The 16,445-nt window shown below is 36.3% G+C and overlaps 1 protein-coding gene across 1 annotated transcript; it reads right to left on the reverse strand.

Moving 5' to 3' along the window:
• Positions 1-3,266: 3,266 nt before the first annotated feature.
• On the reverse strand, positions 3,267-4,172 carry LOC129562695 (olfactory receptor 4K3-like). Its single transcript, XM_055436085.2, has one exon. It carries the CDS (start codon positions 4,170-4,172, stop codon positions 3,267-3,269), a length of 906 nt encoding a protein of 301 aa, XP_055292060.1.
• Positions 4,173-16,445: the final 12,273 nt, after the last annotated feature.

A 16,445-nucleotide genomic window follows, 5' to 3' on the forward strand; every position in this document is an offset into this window, starting at 1 on the left:
GTAACTCATGGAAGCCCAATTTCCTCAAACAACTTCATGTAATAAAAATGCTTAAATAAATATATAAAATTTGGAGATTTTTTTTCTAAAGTCACCATTTTATAGTATTCAGCCTAGACTATTTATTATGAGGTTACATTGAACTCTTTAGGTAGCAAGTTGTTTGATAGCCAGATTAATCCCAGGAATTGCTTAGTAGAAATTTTTGAAAAAGTGTCAGTTATACACTTCGAATCTCCCGAGTGTATGGTCTTATACATCACATTTCTTGGATTCAATTAATCAATTTATTTCAATTAATTGAATTAACTTATAACGAATATTGTCAAAAGTTTGAGGGAGTTGTGAAATATCTAACTCTCCTTTGATTTAAAGCTAGGATGTGAAAAAATCATATTTTTTCTGAAAGACAAAACAATGTGTGAGGGAGGATTTACAACCTGCAGAAACAAAACAGGGTAATAGCAGTGGAGTGGACAGGAGATGGATAAGGTAGCATAATAAAGATAGATTGACAGATGGCAGAAGAAAAGCATTTGGGAGAGCCTCATAATCTATTTCATAAGCTTGGCCTCTGGCTACTAATCTCACCCTAGCTTGTCTCAATTTCGGACTCAAGTCATCTACAATTGGCTTTGGACAGGGAAATTTATGAATATGTTGTTATTTTACAATTTTCTGAAATTATGACTTAATCCATCAATGAATATTCCTCCAACATTGGAACATGTTGGTCTGACCATAGCCTGGCTGGTATTATCATTAGCTAACAGCCATTCTGTCCAAATCATTTGCTGACTATTTTTCTCTAATAACTCATCTTATATAACTCTTTTGTGTCAAAACATGGGTCTCAGTTATATGTTATTGTGTATAACCTGTATAAATAACAAAACTAATTTAATTTATAGTTTGATAACTAGAAGACTGAACCAAATTTCCTGCAAACCTATGAAAGGACCCTATGTTTGAGTACTGTGATCCAAGATTCATTTAAGATTATCAATCAGTTCTACATTTTATATTTTTCCTGTTCACAATTATTTCATTGCTTTTATTTGTGTTTTGAATGGATTCTTGTCAGGTACCTTAAGTAAAGCCAGATTTCTCTTTGGGTAATTTTCCATACTTTTTGAAAATAGCAAGAGAAGGAAGAAGACTAAAGTTCTAAGCATAAAAGTTCTGAAGGGCAAAACTGAATCACCTGAATTCTTTCAGACTGAGGAGAAAAAGATCTAGTAGAATCATCATTCAAACTTGGAAGGGATCTATCCAAGGAACAGGAACAAACCTGAGGTGTACTAAGTCTTATAAAATTTACAGTCCAGATTCAAACAGGCTTTAGTCCTTGATTGGATTGAAGTGATCACACCTTATTCTTTTATGCCTCACAGAAGGGAGAGTAGATAATTTGTGGAGGAATAGGGACTCAGATGGAAAAGATTCCACCTGCAATGCAGGAAACCTGGGTTCGATCCCTGGATCAAGAAGATCCTGTGAAGAAGGAAATGGCAACCTACTCCAGTATCCTTTTGTGGAGAATTTTGTGGACAGAGGAACCTGGTGGGCTTCAGTCCATGGGATCGCAAAGGGTCAGACATGATTGGGTGACTAACACACACACATATCATGCCAGAGCTAAATATTCTTTTATACACAGTATTCAAAATAGAAAAAAATATGATATATAAGTAGCAGGGATGTGCAACTGATAATTAAGAGGAAAATAATAGAAGTAGACTATGGATGGCTCAATTGTTGACATTAGCAAAGAGTATAACTCATACAATCTAAAGCGACATTAAGAAGTTGAAAACCTGAAAACATTTTCACAGAGAAACAATCTAAGAAAGAACCAAGGGATGTTTTGAAATAAAATTAAATATGTGCAATTATGAATTTAAGGGGGCTTGATTTAAAAACAGACTGGACACAGCAGAAGAAAGGCTATGTGGCTTCAAAGACAAGTCAATAGATACTATCCAAACTGAGTAAAGAGAGATTAAAAGAACAAAAAGTCAAAATACATATGCATATGAAAATAGCAATTCTTTTATATAAGGGTTTATTCCTGAGATTTTCTATTGGGAATGTTACAAAATACACAGAACCATGTCATCTTTTGCTTCCCTGGAGCCTCAGATGATAAAGAATCTGTCTGGAATGTGAGAAACCTGGATTTAATCCCTGGGTCAGGAAGATGCCCTGAAGAAAGGAATGGCAACCCACTCCAGTATTCTTTCCTGGAGAATTCCATGGAGAGAGGAGCCTGGCAGGCTGCAGCCCATGGAGTCACAGAGTTGGACACGACTGAGTGACTAGCATACATGTCACTAATTTGAGATATAAATTTGAGATATAACTAGATCCATGGGTTCAGATAAATGGATGCAAACTTGTATGATTTTTTGAGGAAGATTTTGAAGAAAAGTTTTGTTTTGTTATATGTAGTAATGAGTAACTTGCAAACTTTGTATATAATCCTGTTTTTACAGACTATTTGAACACTGAAATGAATTAAATGGATAGTTTATTACAAAACTAAATTTTTTTACCTACCTATATGATGAACTGCCTAATCTATTTATGAATTGGAAGGAAAAAAGCAAAATCTCTAAAGGTTGTTAATATAGCCATCTTTGTATCTCATATACATCATTTAAAGACAATTACAGTGTTTCACAAATAAAACATGATGTTGAAGAAACAAAGCTCTATACAGATTATGATTATGATTCAACTTTTTGAATATGATTAGGAATGCTTAATGATTACTTTTATAGATATGTCTATGGAAGGTAATTAGAATGTTAACTAATTGGTGACTATTGTTTTGTAAAAGAGAGCAATATGATGCAGTAGCTTATTAAAGAAAACTTTAGAGAAGGTCTATGTGAAATGTTCTGCTAAAAGAAATGCATAGGATAATAGAAAATTCCCTGATATGGTGGTCAGTGTTGAAATAATAGTAACAGTAGTGATATAAAGTATTAACATTCTTACAAATTTCAAGTCATTCTTGAGAACAATCAAAATCATACTTCAAAAGACTGGCCAAATTTCCCAAACAGGAACTCATTTTAGCAATTCTAGAATCCTAAAGAATTGACACACAGTTTTCATCAAGAGATACACATGATTTCAATATGTGAATCGGGGAACTCTTCCCAGGCTTAAGTAACAGGGTAGGTGTGGCCAATTTAGTGCACTCACAGTAGACATTCTGATAATTTGAAATGATGAAATACCAAAAGAAATCTAAGTCATCATAGCCGCTTAATGGCATTTCTAATCTCTTTGTTTCTTAAAGTATAAATGACTGGATTTAGTAGTGGTGTGATGATCGCATAAAATACAGCAAGGAACTTGTCCACCCAAGTGATGCTGAGTGGACATAGGTAGATGAAGATGCAAGGCCCAAAGAATAACACGACCACTGTGATGTGGGCAGTGCAGGTGGAGAGCGCCTTGGAGGCCCCACCCTTTGATTGGTGGCAGACAGTAAGGAGAATATAAGAGTAAGAGATTAGCAACAGAATGAAGCAAACAGTTGCAAGTACCCCACTGTTAGCATCTGTCAGCACTTCTAGAATATAAGTGTCCATGCAGACTAACTTGATCACCAATGGAATATCACAGAAAAAGCTATCCAATTTTCTGGGTCCACAGAAGGGCAGTTGTGTAATTATAGCTAGTTGGCTTATTGAATGCACAAAGCCAATGATCCATGATGTCATCACTAGTCGAATGCACATTTTTGTATTCATGATGCTGGAGTAATGGAGTGGCTTGCAGATGGCCACATAGCGGTCATAGGCCATCATCACTAGGAGCACCATCTCACCCCCTCCAAAAAAATGTCCGAAAAACATCTGACACATGCAGCCTCTGAAGGAGATGGTCTTATTTTCTTTCAGAAAGTCTGTGATCAGTTTAGGGGTGGCTACTGAGGAAAAGCATAAGTCAGAGAATGACAGATTTGCTAACAGGAAGTACATAGGGCAGTGGAGGTGAAGGTCAGCAATAACTAGGAGCACAGTGAAGACATTACCTAAAATGGTGATCAAGTAAAGTGAAGAAAATACCACTAGGAGGAAGGCCTGGAGGTCCCATGAGTCACACAGCCCAAGAAAAATAAATTCAGACACCACAGACTGGTTTACTTCTTCCATTCAGTTCAGTGTCTTCTAAATTTATCTGAAGAAAAAATGTAAAAATAGATTTTATAAATAAACAGTCTGTGCATCAAGTGTGTTTTTTATGCGCTACTAATGGAAGCGTGTACTTACATAATCACTGTAAAAAGCAATTGGCTTTCTCTTTTAATGATCAATATACATATATTCTATGGTGCAGCAATTTCACTTCCATTTGTATGCTCAATGTAAACTCTTGTATCTGTATACAAGGAAAATGTACGCAATGCCTATAAACATAGTGATAGAATCTTAACAAAGTACAACTATATAAAATGACATGAATGTGTGTTAGTAAAATATAGTAATAAAGAAATAAAAAGCCTCAAATAGATCCTCTCGGCATAAATTTTATAAGATGAAGAGCACTACAAAAATAATAGTATATTTTTCAGGAACTTGTATAAGTAATAAAACTATGTCCCAAAATGTAACCTCAATTGTGGGAAGCCAAGATTCTGCGTGAGGATGAACACATAAGCAGTTGTCCATTATTATCATCTGTTTAGATCTTGGACTGGGCAATGTCTTATAAGTATAGTTTTACTATTATGTAAACAAGCAAACAAACTCAAAATGGACATGGAAAAATTAGGAGAATATACTCTGAATCAAGAATTATGATCTATTCAATACAGCAGACCTGAGTTAAATAGTGGTTTCAGAAAAATGGCATTTGTATTTGTTAATTGAAGTATAGTTGACTTACATTAAATGACTTAAATTCTGCCATCTACGGCAACATGGATGGACTTATAAAGTAAGTGAAATGCCAGAGAAAGACCAGTACTGTTGGACATCACTCATATGTGGAATCTAAAAAATAATACAAAAAGTGACATTTTATTAATATCTTTGAAGCTGTCTGATAAAAAATATTTATTATACATAAATTTGAAAAACTCAAACAATATTTAACACATTATTGAAGATTAATAGTAATTTAAATGAATGGATCCAGTAAAAAAGAGATATTAATACTAGTTTTGATAAAATGACAAAATATTTTTACCAAGAAACATAGTTAACTAAGTGTAAGAGCAGATAAGCTAATCAAGGATAGTGTGGAAGAATACATGTTACAGGCATAAGGAGTAAATCACAAGCATCTGGAACAAATGTATTCTGTTCATGAAATTCAAAGCCATATAGCCTGTAATTGAGATAAGAAGATGCGTGTTTCCCAAACTGTATGAAGTTGCATTACTGCTCTTGGCACTCATTGCTTCTGGGTTTGCTTTCCTTTAGTCTTGGTTTACTCTCCCTGTTTTCTGTAATTGAAGTTGTTATTGATTATATTTTTGTTGTTTAAATCCACACAGTTATCACATACTAGGGATGAAAATAAGAACAGAATTAGAAAACACTATATGTAGAAGGGATTTTTAATTTTTTATGATAGGGTAAACAGGAATTTGTTGAATACTTTCTTACTGTGAACTGCAATAACTTTTGAGCACTTCAGTGAAAGAAAAGTGGATTGCAGTCATTAGAAGAAAAAGAAGTAAAAGGTTATGCCTACTTTCTCACCTAATTGCCGTAAATGTTGTTAATATTATTTTAGTTGAATTACAAAAGATAAAATATCACTGCTAAATTGATTATGAAAAATGAAAGTGAAAGTTTCTCAGTCATGTATGACTCTTTGTGACCCCATGGGCCATTCCAGTCCATGGAATTCTCCAGGCAAGAATACCAGAGTGGGTAGCCTTTCCCTTCACCAGGGGATCTTCCCAACCCAGGGATTGAACCCAGGTCTCCCACATTGCAGGTGGATTCTTTACAAGCTGAGCTACTGTATTTAATTTTCAAGTAAATACTACATGGAGAAGTAAATCTAAAGATTTTAAGAGTACAGTTGTAAAATCAAATGAGTTAAAGCAGGACTCACAAAAAAGAATAAAAAGTTAAGATAATTAAAAATAGAAAAGGAGACAATTCTCATTTTTTTTAAGCTGCTATTTTTAGGGTCACACAGAAATTACGTGTCTCTGTTTCTTTGTATCTCCCTGTCTCTCTCTCTGACTAGCTCCCCGTGCTAGAAATTTTCACCCACATTATTTAAAGTTATCTTCACAATAAGCCCATGAAAGACATCTTATTCTGAGTGTGACCATCAGTGTAGCCTGTGAGGGTCTCAGAGCTGAGAAACGGCATGACTGGAGTCAATCCCAGTGCTCTCTGATGCAGTCCTTCATTTGTGCTGTCATTCTGTGTATCTTTCTGTTCAGTTTCAAGAGCAGAATTCTATTTACATGGTAACTATTGACTGTTACAAGCTTTAAGAGATTTCTCTTTGTTGGTCATTTTCCTTCCTGAACTAAATTAATAGCAATCACTTTTCTCAATATTCAGAACTTTCAGTTAATTACAGTTACATATCTGTGTCTAGAACAGTTTCCCTTAATTCAGGGAAACTGTAGACACCAATGATTGTGGCTCTGTGAGGACTTGAATACATCCTCAAAAAGGACATTTAGGGAGCTGAAAGGCAACGGAGAAGGCAATGGCACCCCACTCCAGTACTCTTGCCTGGAAAATCCCATGGATGGAGGAGCCTGGTGAGCTGCAGTCCATAGGGTCGCTAAGAGTCGGACACGACTGGGCGACCTCACTTTCACTTTTCACTTTCACGCATTGGAGAAGGAAATGACAACCCACTCCACTGTTCTTGCCTGGAGAATCCCAGGGATGGGGGAGCCTGGTGGGCTGCCGTCTATGGGGTTGCACAGAGTAGGTCACCACGGAAGCAACTTAGCAGCAGCAGCAAGGCAACTGAACTGAATTGAACTGAACTGAAGGCTGTACTCCTTTTGATGCTGAAGGGAGTCCAGAAGTCCCAGCATGTAACTGGGAGAAGAAATCCATGCTATGATTGGAAGGTATGCAGCAATTCCAAACCATCCTAATTAGTACGTATGGAAATATGATACTGAAGCATTCTCTTAAATGTGATAGAGGAAGGGAACTAAGGGAGAAATTAAGATATTTACAGAGCATATAGACTATATTCTTACCAGAGAGACACTATATTTGATCACTTTTTCTCCCAAGAATAAAGCATTGTTTATATTCTTGACTAGAATCTGAAATAAAATCATTACTTTGTCAAAACAGAATCTGCTTTATGTTGTGATCAGCATTCATGGGGGACTGTGAGACATATATTTAGTGTAGAAACTGGCCTCTGGGATAGGAGACTCTCAAGCTATGTTCCTTCGGGACCACTTTATTCTGAGTCTCTCTGAATTGAGAGTTCACCTGGAAAGTGTTCCTTTTGTGCAGGTCAGAAAGAGACCTGTGGGGACAATGATAAAAGTTCTGATGGTGGAAGTTAAGCACAGTTTTAAAACATCTCTTTGCTTACTGTTTTAAAAAAGAAAAACATTATTCCAAAACGAAGTTGTCATGTCTAGTTCCAGATGACTTGGGTGGGTGGACAGGGGATAACCGCAGAGGGAGATGACCTAGTCACTGCTGTTCACCACCTATGTCCATGGTGAAACAGCCTTAACTGCTGGTTTTGTTGGGTTTCAGTGAAGATTAGAAACATTATAAAGTATCAAAAATTTCTGATTATTTGAGCAATGTCTTGGTTTAGCATTGAGTAGTGTGTATGTGCAGTTGTTCAGGCATGTCTGACTCTTTATGGCCTCATGGCCTGTAGCCCACCAGGTTCCTCTGTCCTTGAAGTTTTCCAGGCAAAATACTGGAGGGGGTTGCCATTTCCTACTCCAGAGCATCATCCTGACCCAGGAATCGAACAATGTCTTTTCTGTATTTCCTGCATTGGCAAGCAGATTCTTCCACGGCGCCATCTGGGGAGATGCTAACATTGAGTAAAGGGAAATATTATCAATATTCTACAAGATAAAAGGCAATAAAGGAAGCCTACATTTATTTTTCCTTTAGGGACTATTATATAAATTCAGTATTATTGACAAGATTCCAACATTTTAGAAGCTTGAGAAGGAAATGTGATAGTCTGTCTCCACCCACCTCTGTTACTTTTTTCACCAGAAAAAAAGTTATCCATGTTTGGTGGTTATTCCATGCAATTACATATGCATATGTTAGCATACATGTTATGGAGGAGTCTTATTTGTTTTGTGGAATATATAGTACATGTAACGGTGCTTTAAATTCCAATTTATTTAAAATCAATTTATGCTTAAATATCTGTCAGTCAATGTAAATTTTTGCTCTTAGAGAAATTAAGAGAGAAATTTATGTAGCAACACATTTTTAGTGTTTTCTTCACACTTTAGGAATAGATTCTTGTGGTTTGGAAAGCAGATGTGAAAAGACAATAAGGTACAAAGATGGGATTATTGGGCTTGACATTAACTATGTGGATAGTGTCAGTGATGTCAACCCACCACTGGTCAACTTGATGGATGATCAGGCATAGGAAGATCCTCTGTCTTGACATATAGCCTAGAACATCTGTGCATTAAAGTACAGTTGACTATATTTAAAGAATGGAAACCCAAGGTAAATCAGGAAACTACTTCAAGTCCAGTATTCTTGAACATAGGGTAGCACAAACACATAAATATGACAACTATACTAAAATATCCTTGAATATGGAGGAGGCAGAGTCAAAATACTTCATCTCAGATCCACATAAACTCATAAAGAAAGGGTGGCAATAATGCAGCATATCTGCAGGATGACTTTTGTTCATTTCCTTTCCTTCTCATTGTTAGAGAACTTTTGATAAAGAAACATTTCACTCTTCCCGAGTGATGGGGACTCTGGACAGATTCCAAGCATTTATACAAACTTCATAGTCACTGTCTTATCTACCTGGTAAATCCATCTATGTATTCTAGGGAAGAAATGAGCCCCATGTTTCAGCTTCACCAAGTTTTTAGGTGACACAACAGTAGAGGAGGATGGTGACAAGATTCTATTCAGTATCTATAAATCAAGGTAACAAGACTATTATTTTTATACTCCGACAGCTTCTAGGAAATGAAGCTTTTAAGCAAAGAAGTTAAATGGGGCAGCCAACCAAATAATAATATATTGAAATCTCTAGCCTGATTAATATAATTCTAAATAAGGACATACATTTGGAAGACAGCTTTGTAGTGCCTTATAAAGCTAAAGATCCTATTGCCATATGATAAAGTACTAGTACTCCTAGGTATTTACAAAATTGAGTTAAAAATTCTGTCCATACAAAACCTGAATTTGAATGTTTATGGCAGCTTATTCCTAATTATAAAAAACTAAAGATAACCAATACTTCCTTAAATATGTGAGTGGACAAACTGTGATACATCCTTATAATGGAATACTATACAACAATAAATGGATGTAATCTATCAGGTCATGAATAGATATAGAAAATCCTTAATATCTTGCTACATGAAATAAGCCAATCTGAAAAGTCTACATACTATATGATTCCCCATATATGACATGCTAGAAAATGCAAAACTATGGAGACAGTGAAAGTATGGGTGATTCTCAGGGATTCAGGGGGATGATGAATAGCTGAAGCATAGGAGATTTTAGTATGGTGAAATTCCTTTTTATGATGCTGTAGTTTGGGATATATGGACTTAGACATTTGCTGCATCTTTTGTGAGGCCCTAAAAGGAATGACACTGTAGTAACAATGAATGCAAATTTGCTTCTAAAGCCACTATCCAGTAAAAGGAGCCAAGGATCTTTGGAGAAATGGCTATTGTAGGAATAGGGAAGAATGGTGAAAAATAATCTTGGAGCATCCTTTAATCTTAGAATATAAGGAAGTGCTCAAACATACATAAAATCACAAACTTTGATGTGGATATATATCAAAGGGACTTAGGAGGCAAATAAAAATCTCCCAGTATTAGATTATAATAATAATTATATATATAAACATAGAATATATATATATTATAATTAGCAGTATTATAATCCAAAGTATAAAATAAAATCCATGATTTCATACAGATATAAATGATTGAATAAATTAGTACATGAGGTAGAGGAGAAATCACCCATGTAGAAGAATAACAGAAAAATTATGCTGTCCTATCCAAGGGGAACTTAGCTCCCTATTTCTTAAGTATTGGCCAAGTATAAAGACTTTTTTTTTCCAAAAAGTGCATTGTGGATAGTAGGGAAAGAAACATCACAATGAAGCAACTGACAAACATTTCAGTCAGATGATTAAGGGCAACGTTAGCAGTATAAATCGTGTTGATGGTATAGACCCTTGATAGGAGGTGATGAAAACAGGACTTTACCTGTGATGTTCCTCCACTGAGCCCATGATTCTGGTGTAACCATGGGAAAAATGCCAAGTAAATGTCAATACAATGGTATCCTTCTTACGTTGCAGTTCCTTAAAATATTAAACATACAATTATCCTCAGTTTAGTTCAGTTCAGTCACTCAGTCGTGTCTGACTCTTTGTGACCCCATGAATCACAGCAGGCCAGGCCTCCCTGTCCATCACCAACTCGCGGAGTTCACTCAAACTCATGTCTATTGAGTCGGTGATGCCATCCAGGCAACAACCCATCAATTTTTCTCCTAGTATTTAATCCCAAAGAAATAAAAACAGGTATTGAAATAACAACTGTACACAAATGTTTAGAGTAGAACTATTCACAATGACCAAGGGTGGCAACAATCCAAATGTTCATCAGCTGATGAATGGATAAACAAATGTGATAATCCATACAAAGGAATACCATTCAGCCACAAAGAGGAACGAGTCACTAATACACATTTCAATATGGTTAAACTTGAAAACATGCTAAATGAAAGAAGCCAGACACTAAAGGTAACATAATTGTTTTAATTCTTTTTGTATACGATATGCAGAATAGGTTAATTCATTGAGACAGGAAGCAGACTAATAAATGCCAGGGGCTTATTAGTGGACAGTGATTGGGAAGAAATGATGATTGAACAGTACTGTGAATGTACTAAATGCCATTGGATTGTACTCTTCAAATGATTTACATCACATGATGTGAATTTTACCTCTATGATAAAATAGCAAAAATTTACATACTAAAAAGATAAATGAGAAAATATAATTTTCCATTATGAATAAAGACTTCAGTTATCGACTTTATCTTATTTTTTTCAAAATCATACTTGGCTTATGTGTACCTTTCCCTTTTTAAGGTAAATGTATAATTCTTATGTAAAAGAGAATGCTGCAGTTCACACACTAGGTTTTTGCTCATTTCTCTCCAGGCTAGATGTTATGTAGAAATTAGTCTAAATTTTTATAAAATGAGATCATAGCAGTTTAACTAACAGAAATCAAAAACTGGGGACAATGTATTAAAGTGGAGCTCCCTGGTGGCTCAGAGGTGAAGAAACTGCTGCCAGTGCAGGAGACCAGGGTTCAGTCCCTGCGTCAGGAAGACCTGGAGAAGGAAACGGCAGCCCACTCGGGAATTCTCGCCTGAGAAATCCCACGGACAGAGGAGCCTGAGGGGCTACTAGTCCATGGGGCTGCAAAGAGTCAAGCATGATTTTGCAACTAAACAGCAAAATAATGGTGTTAAATAAGATAAGAATGGTGACGTTTGGTCTTCTGTATGTGCACATGGATTTTCTGAATAGCATTAGAGAGTTAGAGATATTCAGTATGTCTGAATTTAGTTAATGTATAGAAAAAAAATCACAGGGCTGAATACCAAAGCACACAAATTCTATTACCTTTTCTTCTATTAACTGATCTGTCACAATCTTATTTCTTCATCTGATATGGAAGAATATTGGGTTTCCATCTCACCATTTTATTAGAAATAATAAATGAGATAATATAGGCAAAAATACTCAGCTAAGCATAAAACTAAGTAGACTTGTGAGCTCTTATTTATATGTTCTGCAGTGATCTAAAAGAGAGAACATATAGCATAGGAATTAAATCCATGGACGTTGAAATCAGAAAATTATTGTGTTTGGATATTGGATCTGACTTCAGCATATTAACTTTTGCCAGCATGTTAAATTTCCATATCATTTAATATTAGTATCTCTAAAATGGGCATGGTAATTGTATTTATGAGGTAAAAAGCAGGTTTAGTGTTTTTAAGGATACTACATGGATATGCTTCCAACGGAATTCTAGATAATTTTTACTAATGTGTTTGTTAATAGGTATTCCTTTTTCACTGGTATTGGTCTAAATGATATTTATCAATAGGCATTAAAATGTTAGGAGATACTGGTTTTCCTTGAAGATACTTTGCTGTCATATTTTATTAGACATAGATTCCTTTGTTTTCCATATACTTTTTAAGCCAAAGTTCTAATAATTTTCTCTTCTCTTAATGTCATGAGAATTCAAAGTAGAGAGCTCATAATAAATGGCCGGGGGACTCAGTTCATTGAATCATCAAGGGTCCAAGCTTGCTCTGCTCTTCACAGTGTAAATCAATGACTGAGAGACGAGGTGTTGGGATCAGCAAGAGACTTTATCAGGAGCTAGCTGGCTGACTGAGAAGATGGTGCTAGAGCCTCAAAATAATCATCTTGTCAGGGCCTGGTTGCCTGGTTCTTTTATGGATCAGAGATGGGGTGGGGAGATGAGGAGACAAAGTAATACTCTTCAGTCCTTGCAAACGTCCCCCAGAATGCCAAGCCTCAGGCAGGGGAATGTGTTGGTTTCACTTCCTTGTGGTCCTTCACAGGCAAGCAGCTCAGGTTATCTCCTCAAGGCAGTCCATTATTCACGCTAACAAAAGTGGAAAGATGAGGGTTAAAGTTACAGAAGCAGATACAGCATAAATTCAAAATTAACCTTTTCCAGTTACAAGGGGTCACCAAAAAATTGTTGCTAGTCCTGGAGCGGTTCTAAGGAGCACTAACCACAGAGATCGAAGAGGAAAACATTTCTTAAAAGGTTCAATTATAGAGAAAATATTGTTTTCTGAGCTCCTTTTTTTGAGAGGTCAGATTATATGGGCCAGTATAATATAAGTGACTAGCCTGCTGAAATTATCAGCTGTTTTTCTTATATGGGTAAGGCAGAGCACCTCTGCGACGTTACAACAAATCTCCTACTCCCTCTTTCCTCTGACTCTACATTTCTGTTTTCAATTCAGCAAGCATTTGCTGAACCGCTACAGGTGCCAGCCTTTCCAAAGGGAAGTTAGTATTTCATTCCAAGTTGCTTGAATTGCTTCATATACCTTGATTGTTTCTTGATTTACAGGGAACCTTTTGGGTCTGGACTATGTTTCCCTAGGAACTTGAAGTGTTAGTTGCTCAGTCGTGCCTGACTCTTTGTGATCCTATGGACTATAGCCTACCAGGCTCCTCTATCCATGAAATTCTCCAGTCAAGAATACTAGAGTTGGAAGCCATTCCCTTCTCCAGTGATTTTCCCAACCCAGGGATTGAAACAAGTTGTCCTGCATTGCAGGCAGATACTTTACCGTCTGAGCCAAACAAGTGGGATACATATATTGGAAGGACAGAGGAGGGGATAAAAAGCCTCCAGTTGACCGGGTCCAGCTTGTCAGTCCAAATGGTGATTACTTCTTTGTGATGATCTTCCTCAACACCATCATGAAGAGGATGCTATCTTACTATTCAAGTCTTTAAATTGAGATGCAAAAGAGCATTTTATTTTCAAGTGGAAAGTATACATAAGAGATTAGGTTTAGGTCCACAGGCATAGAGAAGTTACATTAATTTATGACTCAATTCATTCAACAACTATTACTGTCCACTTGCCTTCCTTTGCCCCAAACGTACACCTATAGTTAACACAGAGAATTCCTTATAATGAGTAGAATGAAAATTGAAAATTTGGGCCTGAACATGCAGATGGTTTTTGCATGTTATGTTGGTCGCAACTAGGAGTAAAAGGCTACAGGTTTACAGTCTCAATTTAGTGAAACATTGTGTTTGAATATAACTTAGTTGTGGTTAGTATTTGGGCATCCCAGGTGGTGCTAGTGGCAAAGAACCCACCTGCCAATTCAGGAGACATGAGATTCGGGTTCGACCCCTGGGTTTGGAAGAGCCCCTGGAGGAGGGCATGGTAACCCATTCCAGTATTCTTGCCTGGAGAATCCCATGGACAGAGGAGCCTGGTGGGTTACAGTCCATGGGACTGCGAAGAGTTGAACACAACTGAAGCAACTTAGCATGCACATTGTCAGTATTCTGACTATGATCCTGAAAAACACTAATAAGAAATTCTCCCATTTGGAAGAAATGCAAGCAGTGTATTTGGTTGTCCGCTTTGTTTGGCTAGAAGCATGCATTTATACTGATTCATGAAAAGTTATTAATGGTTCTGTTAGATGGTCAGAGCTTAAAGTAAATAGAATTGGAAGACTGGTGGCAAAGAATTCCTGGGGGAGAATTGGTGGTAATTGATCTCTCAGAAGAGGCACAGATTATGAAAAATCTGTGTCTCATGTATTCTTACCAAAGGGTATCCATTATAGAGGAAACTTTAGTAGCAGACTAATAAATTCTATAAATGCTAACCTATTTTTCCAGCCACCTCCGGTGCTTTCTAAATGGGATTTTGTACAAAATAACCATGGTCAGAAATCATGTATTGCTAAACACTGCATTTGATCAAGTTTATTTTATAGCAAAGCAATTAGCAACAATGGTTATAGATCATAACATGTACTTGCTGCTGCTGCTGTTAAGTCGCTTCAGTCATGTCCAACTCTATGCGACCCCATAGACGGCAGCCCACCAGGCTCCGCCGTCCCTGGGATTCTCTAGGCAAGAACACTGGAGTGGGTTGCCATTCCCTTCTCCAATGTGTGAAAGTGAAGTCGCTCAGTCGTGTCTGACTCTTAGCGACCCCATGGACTGCAGCCCACCAGGCTCCTCCATCCATGGGATTTTCCAGGCAAGAGTACTGGAGTGGGGTGCCATTGTCTTTGCGGAACATGTACTTAATCACCCATAAATAGCTGATCTAATAAATAGTAGAATGGCATACTAAAGACTTCCTGATGAGTCTTTTGGGAGATAATATGTTCATTCTCTGATTCTGGAATCAAAATGTGGAAGTGATAGTTAATCCTTACACTGTGATGCTTCATAACCCACTCACAAAATTTTTGCTTCCCACCTACCACTTTGAACGCTTCCACCAGAGTAAATAGTATCTTCACTAACTTGGAAGTTAAGACTGATTACTGTCCATTTAAGTTTGGCTAGAGAATGTATAAAATATGCATCCCACTGATTAATATCTGTGAGGATGAATATAAAAGAAACCAGTGAGAATTAAGGAGAATTTGCCTTTGTGATAAGTGTATGAAAAATAATGTCAGATAGTATGAAAATGACTGTAATGTTTGAGTTGAGAGCATGTGATACTTGCATTTGTTGTGGCAAATTATATTACAAGACAATATAAGTTTCATTTTTTCATCCTATCCCCTTCTATCTTCAGAATATTAGAAAATTCATACAAATTGTACTTAAGAGGTTTATTTTTTAAGGACTGAGAGAAGTAAAAAGATACCCATTATAATAGGCAGGGTAAAAGATGCTTTAAAAATACAGAGGTGACAATGCAGCAAATGAATGGGCATACCCATGAGAAAAAACTGAGGCGACCACCCGAAATAGAGACAGCCATGCGGTTGGCTCTTGGTCCTTTGGCTCCACCTCTGTGCAGGCATGTTCTTGGTGATGTTTCTTTCATTCCCAACTTTCACTCCATGATAAAATTAGCTTGCAAATCATATTACTCCCAATATTTTTTATACAGTTATATTGATAGAGACACTCTAATATTTTATTCTTGGCGTAATTTATTCTTTTACTCTCAGGAATAGTTTTCTATTGTACTGTGTAGTGTCATATAATAAATGAATAATTTTTGAAATCAGATTGACCTTTGAACCCTTAAGTGAAGAAAAAATTAAATTGTACTATCTTGAGGAACTGTATTTCATATTTCTGAGTCTCATTTTCTTATCCATAGTTTGGGAATAATAGTACGTTTATATAATAAACATAGCAGTGGTATAGAGCAGGCATTCAAGGATGATAAGTACTATTTTTTTTGCTAAAATTGTTTTAATTTTTTCACTTTAGTTGAAGCATAGTTGATTTATAATATTATACAGTATTAGTTTTAGGGATACAGCAAAGTGATTCAGCTGTATATGTGTATATATATATATATATACACTCAGTATATGTATTCAGCTATTATAGGTTATTACAAGATATTGAATATAATTCCATGTGACATACATAAATCCCTGTTGCTTATCTATTTTATGTATA

The sequence above is a fragment of the Moschus berezovskii genome, chromosome 9 (assembly GCF_049115385.1).
Source record: "Moschus berezovskii isolate FMDL1 chromosome 9, NW_MosBer_1.0, whole genome shotgun sequence".
NCBI lineage: Eukaryota > Metazoa > Chordata > Mammalia > Artiodactyla > Moschidae > Moschus > Moschus berezovskii.